Source organism: Micrasema longulum, unplaced genomic scaffold, assembly GCF_059751315.1.
Source record: "Micrasema longulum isolate JH-2025_06_02 unplaced genomic scaffold, ASM5975131v1 h1tg000927l, whole genome shotgun sequence".
NCBI lineage: Eukaryota > Metazoa > Arthropoda > Insecta > Trichoptera > Brachycentridae > Micrasema > Micrasema longulum.
The window spans coordinates 112389-137690 of record NW_028278118.1 but is presented as its reverse complement, the minus strand read 5'-3'; the positions used below and the strand labels follow the sequence as shown (position 1 = coordinate 137690).

General features: G+C 36.7%; 2 protein-coding genes across 3 annotated transcripts in view; both read right to left on the bottom strand.

The window, feature by feature from the left end:
* Positions 1 to 558: 558 nt before the first annotated feature.
* On the bottom strand, positions 559 to 4913 carry LOC148278110 (uncharacterized). Of its 2 annotated transcripts, none has more exons than XM_088231849.1 (3): positions 4750 to 4913; positions 2547 to 2950; positions 559 to 2138 (listed from the first exon to the last, which is right to left on the bottom strand). In XM_088231849.1, the coding sequence occupies exons 2-3, from the start codon at positions 2890 to 2892 to the stop codon at positions 1318 to 1320; spliced, it is 1167 nt and encodes a 388-aa protein (XP_088087975.1). In that variant the 5' UTR covers positions 2893 to 2950; positions 4750 to 4913; the 3' UTR covers positions 559 to 1317. The 2 variants fall into 2 exon arrangements, with proteins under 2 accessions (XP_088087975.1, XP_088087976.1); XM_088231850.1 differs by having other exon boundaries at positions 4768 to 4913.
* A 3871-nt stretch (positions 4914 to 8784) lies between these two features.
* MED16 (mediator complex subunit 16) overlaps positions 8785 to 25302 on the bottom strand; it is a 29775-nt gene continuing 13257 nt past the window's right edge. The window contains exons 10-18 of the mRNA XM_088231874.1: positions 24023 to 24143; positions 22911 to 22997; positions 20285 to 20424; positions 19828 to 20009; positions 18005 to 18200; positions 16076 to 16185; positions 13263 to 13360; positions 10783 to 10914; positions 8785 to 8903 (exon numbers count right to left, since the gene is read on the bottom strand). Coding sequence (XP_088088000.1) covers positions 8870 to 8903; positions 10783 to 10914; positions 13263 to 13360; positions 16076 to 16185; positions 18005 to 18200; positions 19828 to 20009; positions 20285 to 20424; positions 22911 to 22997; positions 24023 to 24143 — 1100 coding nt within the window. The 3' untranslated portion in view covers positions 8785 to 8869. The remainder of the gene's footprint in view (positions 8904 to 10782; positions 10915 to 13262; positions 13361 to 16075; positions 16186 to 18004; positions 18201 to 19827; positions 20010 to 20284; positions 20425 to 22910; positions 22998 to 24022; positions 24144 to 25302) is intronic.

Genomic DNA, 25302 nt, shown 5'->3' with positions numbered 1-25302 from the left:
TCCCATCAAGCAACATTACCCGGCGACTTAACGTATACGCGCGGCGAAAGCGTGTCTACGTGGGGGGAATTATTGGACACAGTCCGATGTATTCAAATATGGTTCTACGCTCCTTCTGGACTATTTTTAATTATATGTTAGGTACATATATTTCGTTAATTTAAAAAACTTTTTCATTCATGTAATTTTTTAACGTTTGCTTTCTCATATGTATAAATTTAATTTTTAAACTTTTTTCAATTTCTCTTTTTCCATTTATAGATTGTATTATGTATATATCATTTTGAATTCGTTTCCATACCTTGTATTATGTTTATTTTGTAATTTTTTGAAACTTTTCATATGCTTTTAATTTGTAGTGTATCATAATTTTTATTCTGCTTTTGTAAATATTGTTATAGTTAAAAATATAAAAACGTCTGTAAATAAATATTGTTATCTGCATGTCCCTAAATGAGTTTCTTACAAAAACCCCTTGTGAATATATTATATAAAATAATGTATAATATGTTTTCCATTTAAATTAAAAAAATAAATAAAAAAGTGAAACAAATGAAAGATTTCTAATAAACATTTATTACATATTAATTAATACAGGAGGGAAAAACAAAATAAAATAACTATATTAAAAAAAATTACAATCAGAGGATTTTTCTAATTATGAATTTTCCGTGTGAATATTTGTTTATAACAAAAAATACTACCTATATGTTTTACACTTCTCGTTGTCATATAAATCATAATCACGGGCACTGCATTACTAAAGTAAATGCAACATATTCCGATCAATTGTAACAGGAAGGTAAGGTGATCCATCTGACGCCTTAGGTGCCATTTCAGAGACAGAGAAATACCGCAGTGTAAAACCACCTAATTAACTTTTCCCTTTGAACCCGGGACATCAAGTTTGGTAGGCGAATGCATCAACCCTACACTTCAACGCGGATTTTTCTCCACCCGATTTCCTTTAGCAGAATGGTTAGCTGTAGCCATCGAGTCAAAAACGCTCGTCCAGAATTATGTTCTGTGCTAGAATAGGATACGTACATCAGACCTCTAATCCATGAGTCTGCGACACTAACCACGGGACCACAAACCGGTTCATTTTACACTCAGAACTGTATTCTTCACCCCCCTGGACACATTTTTTTATTCATATGTGCAGTTCAAACTTCTTAAAAACCATTAAAATGGCAATTGATCTGAATAAAATATATGAATTTAGAAGAACTTTTCATAAAATAAAGAAATTTCTGACTAATGGGAATATTTTTTAGTAATTTCACAGTTAAAACTTTCTCATCAATGAATAATGAGTTAAATCACGTCTTTCAGAAAAGGTGTATTTACAAACGGAGCAGGAGAACATTTCGTATGAGTCAACTTGTGGGTTTTTAAAGTAGTTCTACGTGAACATTTGTATTGGCACTCCGAGCATGCGAACGGTTTCTCACCAATATGAGTCAACACATGGGTTTTCAAAATAGTTCTACGAGTACATTTATACTGGCACTCTAAGCATGAGAACGGTTTCTCACCCGTATGAGTCAACATGTGTGTTTTTAAAGTAGTTCTACGTGAACATTTATACTGGCACTCCGAGCATGAGAACGATTTCTCACCAGTATGAGTCAACATGTGTGATTTTAAATTACTTCTTTGCGAAAATTTATACTGGCACTCTGAGCATGAGAAGGGTTTCTCACTAGTATGGGTCAATTTGTGAGTTTTCAAAGTATTTATACGTGAACATTTATATTGGCATTCCGAGCATGAGAACGGTTTCTCACCCGTATGAGTTAAGATGTGTGACTTTAAATTACCTCGCAATGAACATTTATATTGGCACTCTGAGCATGATAACAGTTTCTCACTACTATGAGTGAACATGTGGGATTTTAAAATGCTTCTCCGTGAACATTTAAATTTGCACTCTGAGCATGAGAATGGTTTCTCACCCGTATGAGTCAAGATGTGTAATTTCAAATGATATCTTCTCGAACATTTATACTGGCATTCTGAGCATGAGAATGGTTTCCCACCAGCATGAGTTAAAGTATGCGATGTAAAAATACTCCTCTGTGAACATTTGAATTGACACTTCGAACAGTAAAAATCTTCCTGCTTCTCTTGTAAACCTGAAACAAGAACACTGTCATATTTGAAACTGCTGTAAATATTTTAATTAACTCTTAAAAGACTGTGGTAAATAATCCCTTTGCGCCCGGTGATGTTACATCGTGTTACCACTAGTAAAAGACTAGAGTAACATCACAGCCACACAAGAGTTAAAGATTGGAAAATTAAAAGTGATCAAAAGTTGTAGAATTTAAAGATTTAAACAATTTTCCTTTAAAATTATAATTACTTATGGAAAAATAGATTCATTCATGGGTTTTTGCAATCTCAAAAGTAAGTTGTATTTTCATTTTCAAATACGAATTTGAATAAATGTCAGCCATTATACAATGGGATCAGCGTATTGTCCTCCACAATCTACAAACGTAATCTCAGAGCAGACAATGTGGAAGGAATCAACTACTTACTTGTGGCGATTTGATTGTTGCGAGAGGAATTCAAACACTCTCGTTTAATGTCAGGATAATCAATGTCTATCTCTGAGTAGATATTTGTATCACTGGTTATCCTAGGCTGGTCAGCGCTGGTACCCGGTTCAGCCTTCACTGGCTCCCCGCTTCTGTGGGGACACGGTATCCCTTTCTCAATATAGAAAATATCTCCTTTTACGTCACCGGTCCCCGATTCAGCCTTCACGGTAGCAACGCCTGGCTCTTTGCCGCTGTGGAAACATGCTCCTTCCCCAGTATGGAGATTATTTTCTTTTTTGCTAGTTCCCGGTTCAACCTTAATTCTTATTGAATTTAACTCCATTATTCTGCACGAGAGTATTGGTACACTTGGAAAGCTTCTTCAATGTGAATGTTTAATCCTGGAAAGAAAACAAAATAAATATTGACTAAAGGTCTGGGCACTAGAAACAAAATGGCCGTCTCAGATTCGGTCAAATACATTTCACATTCTGTTTTGGAATTATTTACACATCATCAAAGATTACACTAATTTACTTATGATCAGTCATAAGTAAATGCCTAAACTTACATACTCCTTATCAAAAATGTTTTTTTAATTTATTTTTTTTTTATTCATATTTTTTCTCTAACAAACTATAATTAATAATAAAAATTATGTGATCTCACTGGGGTTACCCGTGTCGAGGACACTTAACAAAATGCTTTTTAAAAAAAAAAAATTTTACATTTGAGAATAAACAAAGAAGACTAACTTAATAAACGGAGATAATTATCAAAATATTCAGACAGTTTTAAACACTACGTATTTAAAACTGTCTGAATATTTTCACCACAACAGGCCAGGAGGCCCAATTACAGTGGTGAATCACATCACAGAACACTCAGGCTTGAGAAAAATCACATTTATATATTGTGTTTTCCCCGGAAATCGAACCCAGAACCTTCTGAGTGTGAGTCAAGCATCTTGACCACTACACCACGGAGGCCGCATGTACATCTATATTATTTATATTACAAAATGCACAATGAAATAACAAAAACCTAACATAAGCTATACACTTGTGGAGCAGTTGATTCAATATTGGTTTGGGCGAATGAGACAATCCATTTTACTTCTATCTAGCTCCACTATTCATTTTTTATAGCCTTTTTGAACATTTTCTCGTTACTAATTGTTTTAATAGATAGTGATTTAAAATATGTTTATAGTTATTCCGCTGATAATAAAGCCACCAGCGACTTTCTCCAAAACTTAAGCAAATACCCGCCATATATGCGTTTGAATCAATGTTCTGATGCAATTTATCCAGGTACCTATATTGAATTATGTCAATGAAATTTGAGTAGAAAACAAAACTGTTTTTCATATTTTCTTTAAAAACAAAGAATACTGTCTTTTTTCTTCTAAAAATTATCGCTACATGACAGCTTAAGTATTTTTAACCTCATTAAATTATTTGGGCTATTAGCGAGGGAAAAAACGTTAACAAAGTAGTTTTAGTTGTTCATGCCTTGTAACATGTATGAACCGGTTTATAATTACTAAAGTCGACGCGAGGCGACATCAAGCCAAGAAAACTATATGTTCCATACTACAACTTAAACAAATACAAACTAATACCACTTTCGGATAAAGGGATTTTGAGTATTATTCAATTAAAATCTGTAACCTACTTCCACTATCTATTAAAGCAATTAGTATTGAGAAAATGTTTAAAAAGGCTATAAAACAATGGATAGTGGAGCTAGGTAGAAGTAAAATGGATTGTCTCATTCGCCCATACCAATACTGAATCAACTGCTCCACAAGTGTATAGCTTATGTTAGGTTTTTGTTATTTTCATTATGTGTTTTGTGATATAAATAATATAGATGTACATAAATACCTTGTTTTTAAAACTGTCTGAATATTTGTTAATTACGTTTGTATTTTAAGTTAGTCTTCTTTGTTTATTCTCAAATGTAATTTCAAAAAACTAAATTGTTAGGTGTCCTCGGCACGGGAAACCCCAGTGAGTCACATTATTTTTATTATTAATTATAGTTTGTAAGCGAAAAATATGAATAAATAAATAAATAATATTTGTCCCTATTACGCAAATTGCATTCTCCTGAACCTTGGGGTACTTATAACACAATACCTTGGGCGTCCTGCTGTCAAACTACGCCAAGATGTCATATTAATTAGAAAAATTACCCAAAATTGTTTCCATACCGGCGGGAATCATTCCGTCGCGCGCTTAAGAGACTATACAGTTCACAGAGGGCCAAGTGGCGCTCATTTTATTCTTGTTTTATAGACACAAACATTCTCGCAACAACAAATTATACTAAATTATCAAAGCGCCGAGCGCGGCCATTACGAAAATGCGTCAACAATGTTGCCATATGCAGATACCACTTTACCAGTTTTATTAGATAATTTTTTAAAAGGCAACAGAATAAACACAACAGACCTATCAAAACAACAAGTACCTAAGGATAACAATACATAGGTTTAAAAGTGTAATTTTAGTTATATTCTATCGAGTCTAAATTTGTTTATTAAGTCAAATCCGCCAAATCAGAGTGAGTGTGTGAGTGAGAGAGGAGTGAGAGGGTGAGTGTGTATGTGTGCATGTGAGGGTGGGTGTATGGGTGTGAGGAGGTGTATGTGCGCATGTGAGAGGTGGGTGGGTGAAAGTTTAATATAAGTGCTAAAAGTGAGGATAGTTCGTAGTAGATTTTTTTGATATTATTTAAAGATGTAGCAGAGTCTAGTAAGATGTCGACGTCGAGAGTATTTTTTATTGTTTATTTTTGCTCCACAACAGGCCAGGAAGCCCAATTTCATTGGTGCATTACATCACAGAACACCCAGGCTTGAGAAAAATCACATTTTTAATTTTTGTGTTCTCACCGGGAATCGAACCCGGAACCTTTCGTGTGTGAGTCAAGCGTCTTGGCCGCTACACCACGGAGGCTGATTATATAAGGTTAGCGGCAATTTTTTCGCTGCATTCGAATTGTATTTCTCATCCGCCCTGGTGGGATATTCAAACGAATCAAGGAGATTTTGTTCACTTTTTATATTTTTTTCAGCAATCTCCTCACAGTCAATTCATTGCATGTATTGCCTTGCTGTATTACATTTAGAAAAGTATTTTTTAGATAACGCAACAATAACTGTTTTTTTTTTTAACGAATGTTTCAGTCTCGGAGACATTTTGCTCTAATAAAATAGGAACACCCCAAAAAAACGACCAATCACTGCCAAATCAGGCGTATAACTGAAGAAATTAAGGGCTTTCCAGGTTCTTAAGTAGCTATTCATCGTTCCTAGAAGTGATAACCCATAACTCAAACCTAGGTTCAATTACTTTGAAAACCTAACGGGATTTTTGTGTTTAATTAGTCATTCGACTATCTATGTTGCCGGGGGCGTACTTATCGATACTGGTGAGAAGCCATTCTCATGCTCAGAGTGCCAATATAAATTTTCACAAATAAGCCGTTCAAAAATACACTAGTTTAAATGAAGAAGCCTAGTTTAAATGTTTTTGTTATTGTTTCAGGTTTACAAGCGAGGCAATAAGAATATTAACTGTTCCAAAACTCGCAAGTTGACTCTTACTGGTGAGAAACCATTCGCATGCTCTAAGTGTCAATACAAATGTTTACGTAGAAGTAATTTAAAAAGACGCTTGATGACTCATACTCAAACCAGATGATAAAGGTTTTAGCTCTTTTACTTCACAAAAGTCAACAGATGGAAGAGTTGAAGAAATTTGGATGTTTAAACATAGGCAAAATGACAAATGTAACACAATGTGTAAAGTAGCCATTTAGACCGGCGAATGACAGGTCAGCATAATTATTAGCTGTTCTGTGGATGCTCACCAGGGGAGGGGAGAATGGTGGGTGAAGTTTGACCTGCTGTACTCACCCTGGAACATGTGTCCGAGTCTGGTGGTCCTCGTGGGTACACGAAAGTTTATCGGGGACAGTAATTTTGGGCAATCTATTATGGTGCATATCACTTTGTGCATTAGAGTGAGGTCAGCAATTTTCCTTCTGGTGAAGAGCAATGGTAACCTCAACTCAGATATCAAAGTTTTTTTAAATATATATATGTACAATTTGGACCCCTGTATTTAGTAAGTAGCCTTACGTGTCATGTACACGGCTAAGGTACTCGGAAAAAAATCGTTTTTGTTGGTCTTAGAAATGGGATGTTCGATCACTGATTTTGGTTTGTTACCTTTATGAGTCAAATCACCATTGTCGCAAAGTCCAAGAACAATGGCGTGTGATAACTACTTTTAACAACAGTGTGGATATCTGTTAAGGATATCCCATCTTTCCTGCATTCTGGTTCAAGATTATGGCGTTGTAAACTGAAAAATGGGCACTGAAATAACAGATGTTCGATACTCTGTGAAGAAATATCATCTCATGGACAATAGTTATCATTCTTTTATTTAAATCTATATTAGTAACTTCTCATGGCTCCATGTAAAAATTTAGGTCGTTTCGAAAGTACTTTGGTGATGACTACGGAAGTCTGCAGCATCAGCCAGCGTTGGGTTTAGTGGTTTTACCTGTAGAAGAAGCGCGGTAATGATCCTCCCAACGCTGCTGCGTATTTTGTTTTATACAGCGTTTAGCAAAGCTAAGGGGAAATTCTGAGAAGAAAGGTGCCGTTGTTTTACAAGTTGCAGCTCTTGCTCGTTCATCCGCTCTCTCATTTCCTATGATTCCAGCATGTCCTCTTATATAGCATATTTTAATAATTATCAAAGTTATTATAACGAGTAATGCTTATAACGAGCAAATTCAGTCGGTCCCGTCTTCCTCGTAAAAACCAAATTCGACGTATTGTCACGGGTTGTTAAATAAAAATGCTGAATTTATAAAAAAACAATTGCATTTGTATACAAAATTATTTACAGGTATGTACTTATTTTAACACTTTTATAAAAGAGAAACAATACAATTTTAAATACACTTAAAAGTAATACAACCTAATGAGAAATATTTACATATCGAGGGTGAAAAATCTACACGACTGGTGCGTTATTTGATGAATTTGGACAGAAAAGTGGATTTGGAGATGTTTTGTGTGAAATGGGCCGTCACATCCCTGGTAGTGCATTTCCTTATACCGTCCATCAGTGGCAAACGGTGACTTTTTTTAGAGGTAAGCTATATTTTTTTCAAATTTTGCACCTGGATATACACGGTGGCCGGAGAAGTGACGTCCAAAGGTAAAATGAAGGTGCCTCATATTTATTTATTTGTTTATACAGGGTGTTCTTTAAACCCTGACACATCCGAAACCACGATGATCAGTATGGGCAAGAAGACATAATAGCATATTTTAAAAAATATTTAGAACAAAGAAATTTTTTTAAAATAAAATATTTAAAAAAACAAATGGTTGCTTACTTCTGCAGGGGAGATGTGAGGGGAGCGCGGCGCAGTGTCAGACTCCCCCCCTTCCCCCTCCTCGTTTCACCCCTGCAGAAGTAAGCAACCATTTGCATTTTTTGATGTTTTAATTTTTAAAATTTTATTCATTCTAAAAAAATATTTGAATGTGCCAATATGTCTTCTTGCTCATACTGATCATCGGGATTTCGGATGTGACAGAGTTTATAGAACACCCTGTATATATACACATCCGAAACCACGATGATCAGTATGGGCAAGAAGACATATTAGCATATTTAAAAAAATATTTAGAACAAAGAAAATTTCAGAAAAACGCAGGGTAAACACTCTAAAATAACTAGCTAGAATAGAAACCTCGGTATACTGTAACATGAAATACCACCTCCTCAATAAAGACTTTATTTGTTACCTTCGGACGTGGTTTTTATTATACCGAGGCCTACACTGTTGTTGGCAGTCTTAATTATGAGAACGGCTTCAACACATGGTCATAAAAATTCCATTCAAAAATAGTGTTTTGGATAGTTAGAACAAAATGATACACCTCCCTCTTCCCCTTCCCCCTCCCAACCATCCTCCCACCCCACGGCCCCTTGTTAAAAAAATTGGCAGCCCACCCCTGGCTGCGTCGACTAGCTCACATTGTCAGTTTGGAGAATTAATTTACTATCCGCTCTCGTAAATTTATTTATAACGCAAAATAGAATCCTATTTACACAAGTCACCGGTGAGTCGTAAAAATTGCCGACTGTGCGGAGACCGAAATATTCCGGTGTTAGAACAGCTTTTTAAATAATTATTTCTTGTGGAATTCGTCGGGAATTAAACCAGAGGCGTCTTGCCTGGTAGGCGAACGCACCGGCTAATTAAGCGCAAATTAAATGCTACGGATTCTCCACACTCCAAAATCCGCCACATCTGAAAGAAAAGAAAACAATTAAAATTTGAGATGAGCCCTGGGCTGCCATTTTGAATCTTTTTGCGGGGCTAGAGATTAGGAAAATGTCACATATAACCTCAGAGTAATAATGCGTGAACCTATAGAAAAGCCCTATCACTATGTTTCATAGAAGGCAAGCAATGTTGGTTAGCAACAAATTGGTGGCTATTTTGTTATATTTGACAACATACGCATAACGGTTCGATTGGATGCTTTTGTCGCTGTGCTTGGCTTTGTTTGTAAATAACTTGGATATTTACGTTATAATAAATAAAAATCCACTTTGGTGAATTGCAGGATGTTTGCTTGCAGCAGTAGGAGCGTCAAAGCTGTTAAAGGAGACAGTTTTCACAGGTAATTGATTACGAATATTTTCCCATGATTTACATTGATTTTTGGCATTTATTGTCCCGACACGTGTATGATGTTGCTTAAAAACATTCCTTATATCAACATATTTACTTCAGATACTATTTTTTCTCAATTTAGGGGATAAATTAGTGAATTAAAGTATGTTTACTGTTGATAACGAACAATATGTCGGGGCCGCACTAGGCATCTATATAAAGTTTGAGTTGCATCTTAAATGACGTGTCCAAATTTCAGGCCGCTACGACTCGGCGTTTCGAAGATGCGACGGACAAACAAACAAACTCAACTTTGACTTCTCGGACTTTGGTTCCATGGGGTTGGGATTTATGTCTCAATAAATGTAACATAAATATATTGTGAATAAAATTCATAAATTTAAAAAAAAATAAACACACACATGTATTTACAGTTTTATAAAATAAATATAGGCGAATTATAGAAAAATAAATTGGAATAACCCTGCAATAATAAATACACAGGTACATATTTAAAAGTATTTACAATGCAAATTAATATCCATTTGGCAATTCTCGACCTGAGTATGGCCCATTGTTTTGCTGCGAACTGTAGCTAACTTAATACCCAATAGTCATAGAATAGTTTTCCTACGTTTGGGCTCCTCTATAGCTTGGCGCATTATTACTCTAAGGAAATATCACATATTATAATGAATACCGATAAAAATACAGGAAATGGATTTCGAATAATTGAATTGTATTTTCAAAATTGCCGTTTCCCCGTAGACGTAGGCAGAGACGATAGAACGCCATATCACTCTGTTTTTGCATACAGACCTCGCTTTCTCTACATTCATAAATCTTCTCATGCATGCACGCACGCCGATTATTCCTACTCTTGACATGTCCATCTTCGAGTATTTGATGGACTCGATCGTGCCGTGTCTTTCTCGGTCCTCCTCGTTTCCTGCATCCATCAACACTCGCGTCGTAGATCCATTTAGCCGTTCTTTCGCTGTCCATTCGCTCTACATGTCCAAACCAACGCAGCGCCCCTTTCTTGATTCTGTCGATAATGCATGTCTCGGCCTTACACAGTTCACGGATCTCGACATTTGTGCACCTAGCATACATCGTTTTACCACACATCTGCCTGAGGGATTGCATTTCGAAAAATACAAATGTTTATTTATCAGAACTTGAAATTTAGAAAGTGGTATGTTTGTAAGCATTTTATTATTATTTTATTTTTTTTAAGAGGAAAAAGAAATATTTGAGTTCTTACGATATACCCAAATATTTCATTTTGAGAGCCATTTTCAACGAGTTGTACTCACTATTAAAAAATGGGAATCAAGTTGGGGTAGAGTGGGATTCGAGCCAGACACTAGCCACGAGACTGCAACCCGATTCATTATAATTTTCAATAGAGACAATAAGCAATGGTGATGGGATTTAAAAAAACCTCTCTCCGGTATAACGAGCAAATTCAGTGGGTCCCGCCTTCCTCGCAATAACCAGGTTTTACCTGCACGCTGAGAGCCATCTCTGGTCCCACGCCCGGATGGCGGTGCTCCTCTGCAGCGGCTGGCGCGAGGATACGGCTCCGCAGCGCCCGCATCTCTTCAGCCACATGGGTCGGCTACCCAGGTGCAAATGTCTGAGGAGAAAATGTTATCGTCGAGATCAAATCAATGTTACACAAGTGAGATTAAATTTACTTGTAATATAAGGCACCTACAGAAAATCATTTTAAATGAAAATCTGATTTATCGAGTATTTTTTCCTTCAAAACAAACCATCACGCCGTTTCCCCGTAAGGGTAGGCAGAGAGGATAGAACGCCACAACACTCTATCTTTGCATACAGATCTCGCTTCCTCTACATTCATACATCTTCTCATGCACGCGCGCCGATTATTCCGACTTTTGACATGTCCATCTTTAAGTATTTGTTGGATTTGGTCATGCCATGTCTTTCTCGGTCTTCCTCTATTTCTGCATCCATCAACATTCGCATTGTAAATATTCTTAGCCGTTCTCTCGCTGTCCATTCGTTCTACATGTCCAAACCAGCGCAGAGCTGCTTTCTTGATTTTGTCGATAATGCTTGTCTCAGCCTCACATAATGTACGGATCTCGACATTTGTGCATCTATCGTACATAGTTTTACCACACATTCGCCTGAGAGATCGCATTTCGACAGCATTCAGCCTACTTTCATCCCTGTTTTTCCAAGTCCATACTTCGCTCCCATACATCAGGGATGGGACCAGGACTCGGTTGTGAACTGCCAATTTTGCCTCTTGTGACAAGCATTTTAAAGAATATTTTATTTAAATTTATTTCAACAGAGAGGGAAAAAGCTTTCGAGAAGGGAATATGGAAGTCTAGGCATTTACAGGGCTTATGACCTGTCATTGGCTGGTTTAAGTGGCCACTTTACACACTGTGTAACATTCACCATTCTGCCCATGTTTGAACATTCACATTTCCTCAACTCTTCCATCTGTTGACTTTTGTGAAGTGAAAGAGCTGAAACCTTTATCACGTGGGTGAGATTCATCCGGCTGAACCAAATCACCTACTAGGCAACGCCTGGAAACAATTTTCCAATTTTTATACTTCTTCTTTTACTTTCCAGGTGTTGCCTAGTAGGTGATTTGGTTCAGCCGGATGAATCTCACCCACGTGATAAAGGTTTCAGCTCTTTCACTTCACAAAAGTCAACAGATGGAAGAGTTGAGGAAATGTGAATGTTCAAACATGGGCAGAATGGTGAATGTTACACAGTGTGTAAAGTGGCCACTTAAACCAGCCAATGACAGGTCATAAGCCCTGTAAATGCCTAGACTTCCATATTCCCTTCTCGAAAGCTTTTTCCCTCTCTGTTGAAATAAATTTAAATATGAACAACTCCCTAGGGAGGAAATCCAGCCAGTCTGCAAGCATTTGGACATAATCAAACATTGTAGAATATTTTATCTCCAAAAGCTGGTAGTAATTGCATCTTTTCATCATTAGAAAGTTTGAGTCTGTTGATGCATTAAAAATATTCTACATGGCCCTAGTAAGAAGCCAGTTAGAATATGGGGCCTCATTATGTTCCCCATACAAACAGTGTGGAGAAGGTCCAACACAAGTTTTTAAGCTTTATAAATTTCAAATTAAACATTCCAATTGAAGAGCTTAACTATAAATATTTAATGAAGCAGTTAAAATGAATTAGTGATAGAAGGGAAATATCAGATTTAGCGCTGCTTTTCAAGTTATCAAATATTGACATATTACAACAGAGATGAAGAACATTTAAGAGAAGGTAATATAGAAGTCTAGGCATCTACAGGGCTTATGACCTGTCAATGGCTGGTTTAAGTGGCCACTTTACACACTGTGTAACATTCGCCATTCTGCCTATATTTGAACATCTATTTTCCTTCAATTCTTTCATCTGTTGATGTTTGTGAAGTTAAAGAGCTGAAACCTTTATTTATGCGGGTGAGATTCATCTAATTGAATTATTTCACCTACATACTAGGCAACGCCTGAATTGCCTAGACTAGACCTAGATGCCTCTGCTTCTATATTACCTTCTCTTAAATGTTCTTCATCTCTGTTGTAATATGTTAATATAAACAGCTCCCCAGGGAGTTGAATCCAGTCCTTGTCTACAAAAATTTGGACAAACTCAAAATATTGTTGATAAATTACCTGGTCCATGAAGAAGTATAGAAATTGAAAATATAATATTTTCAGGCGTTGCCTAATATGTAGGTGAAATAATTCAATCTATCTATCTTTACCTCTGTTTTATATAAATACACTGAACTCCTTAATAAAGATACCAGTCTCGAAGATGTCGCGAAAGCGATGAAACCGGTCACTGGATATTCCGTCTTTTATTTCTATAATAAATTGCTATGAACTTCCATCAAGAATTTTCACTTCCAAACTTAAATTTTTTAGTTTGTTTAAAGAGTTCTTCAGTTGCTGTCTAGTAAATAATTACCTAATGGAGTCCATGCAGGAGTCGGACGTGATGCTTCCTTCCAGGGGGGGAATGTCAGGTGTGTATTTCAAGCACTCTGGTTCAACTCCAAACTCCAGCTAAAATTTAGTAGAAAGTAAATGAGACTCGCGAACGATTTGAAAGCAATAAAAATGTCAACAGCATTGGCGCGGCAAAAATTGGAGCATTAAATTGTACGGCAAAGTTTCCTTTAAATGTACGAAAAAAATAATTAAAAACATTTTAATAAAAACTAGGTACTACCTATGATAAGAGAGTTATGGACGATTTCCGGTTTGCTCGCCGCGAATGGACCACTGGGAAGAACTGATCGAGAATAGGCGGAGGAGAACCTATGACATCACACGCGGAGTTATTTCAGAAATACAAAACTTAATGATATTACAATATTTAAAAATTCAAAAAATATTTTTTGGCTTGGTTTAATACGGTAAAACCTCGTTTCTACGTTCCTCGATTTTACGTTTTCCCGCTTTTTACACCAAAATATTAACGTTCCATTTTTTTCTATACATTCTCATTAAATTTTCCCCCCAATGAACGTTTTTCATAACCCCGATTTTACGTCGCAATTTGTTCATAACTCATTCGATCTGTCAAAAGACGAGCCGCGCGCCGCCGCGTGAATGGAAAATAAAATCGAGGTAAATAAAAAAATGTGTAAATTATTGTCTCAAACTAAATTCAAAGTAGGTGCAGTGGAATTGACCATTTTGTCGAAGTGTCTAATTTGGACATTTAACGAAATGGTGACATGCAGTTGACGCATGTTTAGGAAGAATAAAGTCTTTACATCAATAAATTACGATGCAGAAAGTTTTAAAAATGTCAATATAAATATTATTTGATGTTATACACACATAATGTGAAAAGCAGATAGTTTAAACAGTTATCATAAAAGTATGAAACAGTCCGCGATGTATTTACACAAAATTTCAACTGTCTTTTGACAGTTGAAATATTGTGGTGCCATACTGAAAAAAGTGATACCATATTAATAAAATTTCCCAATATTTAGGGAATAAATTGTTGTATGCATTTTATGCAAATTCAATTTTTTTTTTCGTGTTTTTAAGGTTAAGTACCTAGATAAAATTATTTGTGCATGTATTTTTTTAAATTCAATAAAAAATAACACATTGCAGTATTGTTTGAAAAAATACAAAATATTTTAAATTATATATTGGGAAATATGAATAATCCCCAATCATGGCAGTTCTTACAATTTTTCTGCAGTATATTTAGTATAGTCTTGTACAATAATTATATTTTAATGAAATTTGATTTTTTCCATGCATCTTTAATTTCCTCACTTTAATGTTTTCCTCAGTTTTACACTTTTTTGTTGCTCCCTTGAAAAACGTAAAACAGGGGTTTTACTGCAGTCGTTTAACCTTTCCCTTACTGTCCAAAAAACTTCCGCGCGTTACGGTGCTGTGTAGTCATTACACATGCAAACAAATTTTAAATTGTAAAAACGTAATATTCATCGGAAATTGCTTCAAAAGTATTATTACTTATAATCTAATTGCTAAAAACGTGAAAAAATCATTAGCTCGTGCTCTCTGCGCGTGCGACAGAACCACCCCTGACGAACGCCGGGCAGTTACTGGCGGGTGGCGAGCGCCTGAGAGAAGTACTAGAAACTTTGCTGCTCGCGAGTGTGACGCGTGAAATTGTCTCTCTCGCTCCCGAATATACCTGTATTATCGAGAGTGAGACATAAAGAGTGTGTGAGACAATTATTTATCAGGATTACTCTTTTACTACGTACACAACATGCGACACATTATTAAACTTTCTAATGTATTAGTGAATGGGCAATTATCATGGATTTTTTATTAGTTAATAATTTAATCTAAAAAATCACAAGCCGATTGGTACTTTTCTTATTAAAATCTGTTCAGAAATAAAGGAGATATAAAGGATTAAATTTGAATTGTGCCAAAAACAAACGATTCGTGACGTCATCAAGTATGACGTCTTCGGATGTTTTGTGACATCATCGGATTTTTTCGGATCAATGTTTATGGATTTTACAGAGTATTGTAGATAGCTTCTTTTGTCTATGTGTCGTTTGTTGACATTTACGGCGTCCTGTCACTTATCAAACGCTACGAGTTGTGATTTATAATACTTATGATAAATTGAATTAATTTAGAAGAGTTTTAAAACCATGAAATAATAAAAGAAATTCGAGATATAAGATGTAATCCGTTTTCACTTTCACCTGTCAGTGCCTGGAACTGGAGTGTGGAGGGGGTAAGGGGGGGGCTTAAGATTATATGCATAGACAACTCTCCTTATATTTCTATCTGTGGCCTGTGGCATTACCAACATTAAAATGAATGCATTACTAGTGAACTTTTGTGACAAAATTTATTACCAACTTACGAAATTATCGTTTTCGAAAGATCTTATTTTCCAAACGAAAATAATGAATGAAAATATTCATTATAAGGGCTTATATAAACACTAGGAGAATCATTAAAAAGTCTTTTATTTGTAGAGTAGGTTAAATCCGATATTCCCCCGAGTGATAATACGCTATTATCTCCGATTTTTGTTAAAATGCTTTTTTTGTTACCGTTTGCATTAATTATTTTATTTAAACCGTTACGTAAATGTATGACGGAAGAATATTATTATATTTATGGAGATATTAAAGTTATTGGATGCAATGTGTACTGGCTACACATCACCGGAAAGGGAGAACCACTGATCTTCCTCATTAAAGAAAAAGTTTCCACAGTCAATGCCACTAGGGTAGTCGATAGGGAATGGAAACTTGCCAAGAGGGGAAGGTTCTGGTAGTTGAGAGCCGGAGACAGGATGCAAGTCCTCGGCAGGGACTCGTTGATCTGCGGTATCAGCACTTGGGACGGTAGCATCCCGCATTCATCTGCAAACAAAATATTAATAATAATCATGGTTTATTAACAAAAAATTACAATTTCTTTATCTACTACATCCATACAGTAAAACCTCGTTTTTACGTTCCCCGATTCTACGTTTTACCACTTTTTACGCCGAAATGTTCAGGAACCATTTTTCTTCATGCATTCTCATACAAATATTCCCCCCAATTAACGTTTTTGATCACCCCGGTTTTACGCTTAAAATTTTTCGGAATTCATTTGATGTGTCAAAAAGGCCAAAATTATGTCGTAATAATGATGCCGCGGCCCTCGCGCCACCGCTTGTGCCACACGAATGTAGAATAAAAACAAGTAAACAACTATAAAAGGATAAATTACTGTCTTAACCTAAATTCAAAGCAGGTGCAGTATAATTGTCATTTTTGTTTAAGTGTCTTCATTTGGGGTTGTCATAGTTTTCATTTGAACAAAAACGTCATATTGACTTTTAAAAATCATGATACCCAGTTGATAAACACTTAGGAATAATAAAGTTTTAATATCATTAAATTGCGATGTTTAAAACATAACATTAGAAATGTTTAAAGTTACAAAAAAAGATGATTTAAAAAGTTGTCATAAAAGTGTGAAACAATTTTGCCGCGATCTATATGACAGTTGTTTTTAGTGATGCCATAGAAAAAAAGTGATACCATATAAATAAAATTTCTCAACATTTAGGAGAATAAATATTTTATGCAAATTCAAAATTCTTCCTTAATCCTCACTTTTATTGCTCCCTTGAAAAACGTAAAAAAGGGGTTTTACTGTACTTGGGTAATAGATTTCTCTGGATTATGTCTAGTCTGCCTGACTAGGTACTACCTGTTTAAACATGGTTTTGCAATGTTCGAGTAACATATTGAATATTTTGGGGCTCAGAAACCTGAAATTTCTTGACCCATCCTCTAGTTCGACTTCTGGTAGTGTGGGAGCGTTCCTTTTAAGATTAGGTAGAATAATTTGCTTTCGCAAACATTATTATCCTAAAAATATATACAGTAAATCCTCTATTTCACGTTTTCCCGCTTTTTGCATTTTAGCGAAATACTCAGGTCCCATTTTTTTCCATACATTCTCATTCAATATTCCCCCCAATCAACGTTTTTAACGTTTTTCATAACCCCGGTTTTACGTCGAAATTTTCCCATAACTCATTTGATCTGTCAAGAGACGAGCCGCGCGCCGCCGCGTGAATGGAAAATAAAATCGAGGTAAATAAAAAAAGGTGTAAATTATTGTCTTAAATTAGATTCAAAGTAGGTGCAGTGTAATTAACCATTTTGTTTAAGTGTCGAGTTTTGACGTTTTACTAAATAGTGACATGCAGTTGACGCATGTTTAGGAAGTATAAAGTCTTTAAATCAATAAATTACGATGCAGAATACTGAAAAATTGGCAATAGAATTGTTATTTTATGTTATAAACATAATGTGAAAAGGAGATAGTTTAAACAGTTATAAAAGTGTGAAATTGCCGCGATGTAAATGACAGTTGTAATTTTGTAGTGCCATACTAAAAAAAGTGATACCATATAAATAATTTTTCCCAATATTTAGGGAAAATTCGTTATATGCATTTTATGCATATTCAAATTTTTATTTTCGTGTTTGAAAGGTTAAGTACCCAGATAAAATTATTTAAACCTGTATTGCTTGAAAAAATACAAGATGTTTTTTATTAAATCATTGATAAATATGAATAATCCCCAATCATGACAGTTCTTACAATTTTTCTGCAGTATATTTAGTATAATCTTGTACAATAATTATATTTTTAAAAAAGGTTTTCACATCTCCTCACCGAGCAGCTTGTCGTCGGGTTCCCCGCACTGCTGCAGCCGGGTGACGAGGCGGTACAGCAGGAGCAGCACGTCCACGCCCTCCGTGGACTTGGTGAACACGGGCAGGCAGTGCGGCCGCTGCACGCCCCACACGCGCACCACGACGAACAGCTCGCGCAGCGTGCTCAGGGCCGCCGGGTCGCGCAGCAGCTCGTACTGTAGAACATCATCAGCGAGGTAATCACAACGACCGGGTGACTTCGAAATCAGCGTTTACAATTCAAGGTCTGTTGACCCAGTTCGACTGCATATTATTTTATTTGATTACAAGCCTTCAAAATGGAATGTCAAGTAGATGAAAGTGAACATTTTCGGCACTCCTTCTGTTCGCGTTCTACTTCTACTACCATCACGCCATTGCCTACGCCGTAGGGGTAGGCAGAGAGAATAGACCGCCACACATGTCTATCTTGGCAAACATTCCTAGCTTCTTCCACATTCATACATCTTGTCATACATGCCCTTCGGTTCTTTCTGCTTTTGACATGATCAGACTTAAGATTTTGGTTTATCTGATCATGCCACGTCTTCCTCGGTCGTCCTCGTTTATTTTCGCCATATTTACTTGTTTTACCATTCTTTCGTCGTCCATTCGTTCTACGTGACCAAACCATCTCAGAGACCCTTTCTTAATCTTATCAATTATACTTGACTCAGATTCACACTCTTGCCTGATTTCATCATTCGTAACCCTGTCACACATTGATTTCCCACACATTCGTCTAAGAGATCGCATTTCAACCGCATTCACTCGGCTTTCAGCCTTCCTCTGCCAGTTTCCAATCGAGGAAATAAAGCTACCAAAGCTGCTAGCGATATTTGCGAAGTGCACATTGAGGTATTAACTTATTTGTCGTAATGAAGGAGAATACATTATTAACTAATATATTACAACAGAGATGAAGAACATTTTAAAGAAGGGAATATATAAGTCTAGGCATCCACAGTGTTTATGACCCGTCATTGGTTGGTTTAAGTGGCCACTTTAGGCACTGTGTAACATTCACCATTCTGCCGATGTTGAACATCTATATTTCTTTCCTAGCATGCAGGTGAAATAATTCAATCATATGAATCTCACCCGCAACAATAAAGGTTTCAGCTCTTTAACATCACAAACATCAACAGATGGAAGAATCGAAGGATAAGGGAAGAAAGGCGGCCTCCGTGGTGTAGTGGTCAAGACGCTTGACTCACACACGAAAGGTTCCGGGTTCGATTCCCGGTGACAACACAAAAAAATTTAAATGTGATTTTTCTCAAGCCTGGGTGTTCTGTGATGTAATTCACCACTGTAATTGAGCCTCCTGGCCTGTTGTGGTACAAAAATAAATAAAAAAATAAGGATATTTAAATATAGGCAGAATGGTAAATGTTACACAGTGTGTAAAGTGGCCACTTAAACCAGCCAATGACAGGTCATAAGCCATGTTATATATTCCCTTCTCTAAAATATTTTTCATCTCTATTGTAATATGTTAATATTAACAGCTCCCTAGGGGGTTGAATCCAGTCCTTATCTACAAAAATTTGGACAAACTCAAAACATTGTTCATTATAGACTAGCTTGTTGTATTTCTTTTTGCTACGTCCTCTTGTTCTCTTCATTTCGAAATAAACAGACACAACTAATATTAACTTCAAATAGATTAGAAATAACAGGGGACCGAGTAGTCTTCCCTGGGGGACACCCCAAGAGATTTGTGTATTTATCCTCCCAATTCCACCTCGACCCGGGAACCTGCCTTGCATCCAGCAGGCGACGACGACGACAGTCACATACCCCTTGCTCGGAGCTGCTGGTCGGCAAGCGGGCCATTGCGGCGAGGGCCACCTCCACCGCCCACTGGATGAGCTGCTGTGCAGACTGCAGAGTCGAGGACTCCACCGCGAACTCCTTGGCCTCCAGGTGGATGAGGGCCTTGTCGATGTCCGCCACGGGGGTCGGCTGCTCCGAGATCAGGGCTAGACGAAACACCGGTTGAGAGACATCAATATAAATGAACGCGTACTGACTACATATACCGATATACAGTCAATGTTAAATATTTCTAGTCTACAAAAACGTAGAACCAATATTAATTCTTTGATAAAAACGCTACAAACTTATTCCTCAAGCCTATGTTTTTTTTCTTTTTATAATATGTACAGCTTAGTGTGTAATGTATATGTTATTTCAAATAAATGAATTGAATTGAAGTATGCGAAAAAATATCCATCAACAAAACAACACGAGTTACCGGCCAAGCTCTCCGCTGGTCCTTTCTCGTGGGAGGCGAGGTCGGAAGGTCGCAGCAGACTCTTGAAGGCCGTTGCGATGGAGTGCAGCATCAGCAGAGAAGTCAAGTCGGAGGCCCGGGACTGGCCTGATGCGGTCATTCTAAAAAGGACATATTCTCAATGCAGTGAACATCCAAAGCCCGGTTAATTCAATTTTGCAATTCTCCAGAGCTTAAATGCCCATTTGTAAGTGTACCTAGTGCACAAGCTCAGCTCAAAGCTCAAGCTTTCACAGCTCAAGCTTTCACGACCACAGCGCCACTCAGCCGCTGCCACCCCGTTGAAGGGTGAGCACGTGTACGCTATTGTCGTCGGATTTTAGTTTTAACAAAATGACAGAAAAAGTTGAACAACGTTACTGCATCAAATTTTGTTTAAAGCTTGGAGATTCTCAAGTGGAAACTATCCGCAAAATTCAAAAAGTGTTTGGGGACAAAACAATGGGCATCAAACAGATAAAGGAGTGGTATAACCACTTCAAAGATGGCCGCTCATCAGTGGAGAGTGAAGCACGATCCGGTAGCCGCTCAACATCCAAAACTGATGTTGTCATTGATCAAGTAAGGACCCCTGCCATGCAGGATCGTCAAATAACGATCAGAGAACTTGCTAATGAAGTGAGCATTAGTGTTGGATCCATTCATTCTATTTTAACTGAAGATTTCGCCCTCAGAAGGGTCTCAGCAAAATTTGTGCCAAATTGTGAGAAGCAACATCGTGTGGAGATCGCACAGGACATGCTGGAGACTGTGATCAATGATCCCAACACAGAGATCACTGGTGATGGCTTTTTCCTCAGCTGAAAGGGACCAGATTTCAGACCAGGGAAGACATCATGAACATTGCGACGGACCACCAGCGCGCCATACCAAAAGAGTCTTCCCAGCGTTGCTTCAGGCAGTGGCAGAACCGTTGGGAGAAGTATGTAGCGGCTCAGGGGGACTACTTTGAAGGGGACCAGTGTCATTTAATTGTATCTCAATAAATGTTGTTTTTTGAATAAAAGTCGGATACTTCATGGCTAGTTTTGCGGACTCACGGATCAGAGGACCGAGGTTCTATATTTAAGAGAGGAGTTCAGGACTGGATTTTCCTCAGCGTGAGGGATTTGAGTGGGAAACTCCTTGATGGTTTTAAGTTTGCTGTTTACCATATTGATGTGCCATATATTTAGTTTTTTAAATTATTACTATGTTTCTGATCCTATAATATTTGTGGTGATAATATACTCATTTGTCTGTGTCAACAAATTACTCGCTCCAACTCAACACAGGACTTTCAGTCCCATGGAGTTGGGACTTATGTCTCAAAAAATGTGTAGTAAAATACGCTAGATGTCGCTACTAGGCTATTTATTTATTTATTTATTGTGGATAACTTATATAGCGCCATTTTCGTAATAAAATACCTCAAGGGCGCTTTACATGGTGATTCTACTGTTAAGTTAATTTAATTGAAGCTTTAAATTTGTAATTTGATTAAAATAATTTATTTTGTTGTCACGTGCTACGGATTTATTCAAATGATTTAGAGAACAAGTGGGTTTTAAGTTTTTTCCGAAACATCACTTCACTTTCACAGCCTCGCACCTCTGCTGGGAGAGCATTCCATGCCATAGGGCCTGCGACCGCAAATGCGCGCTCACCAAATTTAGTGCGCTGTTTGCGTAGAGGTATAATAACTTTTCCTCTCGCCGTAGACGTAGCTGATCTAAGCGTGAGACGCCTGTCAGCTAGTTCATCTGGAATGCATAGTTCCCTTAGATATTCCGGAGCCGAGTTGTGCAGTGACTTATACATAAGCCAACAGAGTTTGTATTCGACCCTCTGTGGAAAACGTAGCCAGTGTAGTTCCCGAAGTAGTGGAGTGATATGACTGAACTTAGAGATTCCGAAAATAAGTCTCGCTGCGGCATTCAATACAGATTGTAGGCGAGTCATTTTGTTCATTGGTAGACCTGCATAGATACCATTACAATAATCGACTCTAGACACTACAAACGCATTTATTAATTGACGGGCGGCATCAACCGGCAAATTTTTGCGTATGCATTTAATTTGTCTCAGCTGGTAGAAGCATGAACTTATCGTTCTACTAATTTGAGCGTCAAGAGATATGTCAGAATTGAGTAAAACTCCCAGTAGTTTAACGGTGGGTAAAACGGCACTCCCTACATTGGGTAGAGCCGTATCCTGGATCAAATTCTGTCGTCTGGCTGAAGCCACCCACAGTTGTTCAGTTTTTGATGGGTTTAATGTTAGTCTGTTTTCAGCCATCCAGTTTCCTATTTTCTTGATGCATCCATCAATTAAATTGACAAGCACACTTCTCTCGCCTGGTTTGCAATAAAAATAAACCACCTGCGCTGTGATGTAGCAATTAAAGTCAGGTAAAACTATTCCGAGTTCTCAGATTCAGACCATCCTATATATAAGACGTATTCTTCATATAAACTGGTATGTCTTAATTGTTCTTTTCTTTTCTTTTCTGACCATCAAGTTGTCACTATTAATACCAGTCCCATTGGGGAAGAATCCAGAATATAAAAATATTGTTAATCTTATCATATTATTGATCATGTATTACCTGGATAGGGCCGCCCTCAGAGTCAGCCATTTCGTGTAGTTGTACTGTTGCCACACCGGAGATTGCCTCAGGAAGTTGTCAGTGAACCTGCCGATCAACAAACCGGGAAAACGCTCCTATTAATTCAATATTTATTTATTTATTTATATTTATTGTTTATACGGCCTTAGGCATGCAGCAGTTACATGAACACTACACCCATAATTAATAAATTACAACAGTGCTATTAAAAGTGAACTGACATTTATTGATAAATACATAAAATTTCAAATATCTGCCTTCTAATAACATACAAAATGATAAATCAAACCGCTCATACACGCGTTTGTGTAATATTCATGTAAAAAGGGGAATTGAACAGGAATGTTGCGTCTCATAAAATGAAATAATACGGACCAAAATGGACACCGAGTCTTTGGAACAATAGGCAGAATCCCCCAGTCTACACACGTGCGTTTCCAGAAATTCTCCAGCAGCCTAGTGGACCACATGGTGACGATATCTACCTACTGTCTACAAAAGATTCTCTTCGGACATCTATCTCCCTTTGTTAACAATGGAGTTGATACAGTGCTTTATTTATTTAGTTTTTTATTGCTTAGTTCTTGGCATGAACACTTGACAAACTTACTACTATGCTCTATTTTTTATAAATTTATTGATATCATTCTAACTTTGCTAGAATTCCACTCGTCCATGCGCTTTGTAGCTGCACGATGATTGGTTATCTAGCTTTCATATACCAACTTAAAAATACCTAAATTTTATAAATGGGGTCTAGAATTCCAATCGTCTATGCGCTTAGTAGCTGCAAGACGTGTTGTAATCTTACTCCTTTTTATTATTCATATTATTTTTTTATTTTTTTTAGTATCATTAATACACTAAATTTATTTGTCAATTTTTAAAATGTGTAAATGGGGGCTAAATTTCTAACTGTCTATGCGCTCTGTAGCTGCAAGACGTACTGGGATATTTATTAATTGTACAGCGCCCTTGAGGTGATTTTCACAAAAATTGCGCTATATAAATTATCCAACTATATATATATTAAGAAACATATGTACGAGAAACTGAACCGAAAGAACGTGGAAAAGCGAAGATAAACTCACCTGTCATAGACGAGTTCCACGCTGGACTGTTTCATAGACAACATGATATCCAGCGGGTCATACCCCGTCACCATAGAGTATTCTAGAAGGGTAGACGCGTGAGAGATGGCCATTTGAGTACCTATAAACAAAATTACATTCAAATCACATTTTAAAAATGTAGAACTAATATTGACTCCATATATATGTTCGGCATACAAAATGGTGTAATCATTACTGGGACAGGTAAAATTCCATATTACGATTCGTAGGTTGAGCAACAATGAAACACTGCTCATCGATTAGCAGAGAACAAACTATGGCCTTAATTCTCCAATGACCCGTCTTTGTCGTATTGCCAACTCGAGACAAGATCATCTGGACTTCTTTGGTTTAAGTTTACAGCGGTTTAAACGAGCACTAAATAAATAGTCCAGATCTTGTCTCCATGTCGCTTATGTTTGTCAATGCTTCTTTTTGCGTAATTAATTTTTTTTAACTGTTCTTATTTGGTAATATTAATCCTTATGAATGAGGAACTTCTGCTCTACGGGAAATTGGATGCAAAAAATGCTTTCTTGCGTTCGGTAAAAATTAGAGCATTAAATTGCGCGGCAAAGTTTCTTTAAAATTAACATATTACAACAGAGATGAAGAACATTTAAGAGAAGGTAATAAATAAGTCTAGGCATCTACAGGGCTTGTGACCTGTCATTGGCTGGTTTAAGCGGCCACTTTACACACCGTGTAACATTCACCATTCTGCTCATATTTGAACATCTATATTCCTTTAATTCTTTCATCTGTTGATGTTTGTGAAGTTAAAGAGCTGAAACCTTTATTTATGCGGGTGAGAATCATTTAATTAAATTATTTCACGTACATACTAGGCAACGCCTGAAAATGTTATTTTTTCAATTTCTATACTTCTTCATGGACCAGGTGGATTTATCAACTCTTGAAAATGTACGAAAAAATGAATAAAAAATATATTAATAAAAACGCACTGCTTTGATTGACGTCACGGTTCATATTATTATTTATTTATTTAAAAAATTTATTGCAAAAAACTAATATACATACTTAATAACAGGGAATCTATATGAAACCAATTAATAAAAAATGAAAACGGAGTGTTCTCTGTTTATGATAGTCTCCATCTAACATGGCACAGCCTGTTCTAAGATGGAGATTTTCTATCTTTAGAGCGTAAGTAGTCCTATACTAATAAAACAATAACATTAAGAAGAAAAACTAAAACTAATTAATTATAAATGCCTAGCTAATCAAATGTAAGAAAT

Bases quoted from the DNA above. Each gene is read 5' to 3' on its own strand.
- LOC148278110 (XM_088231849.1), bottom strand. From the start codon at position 2,892: ATGGAGTTAAATTCAATAAGAATTAAGGTTGAACCGGGAACTAGCAAA. The intron at 2,139-2,546 runs GTAAGTAGTTGA...TTCTTGTTTCAG, and splicing joins CAACAATCAAATCGCCACAA to GTTTACAAGAGAAGCAGGAA.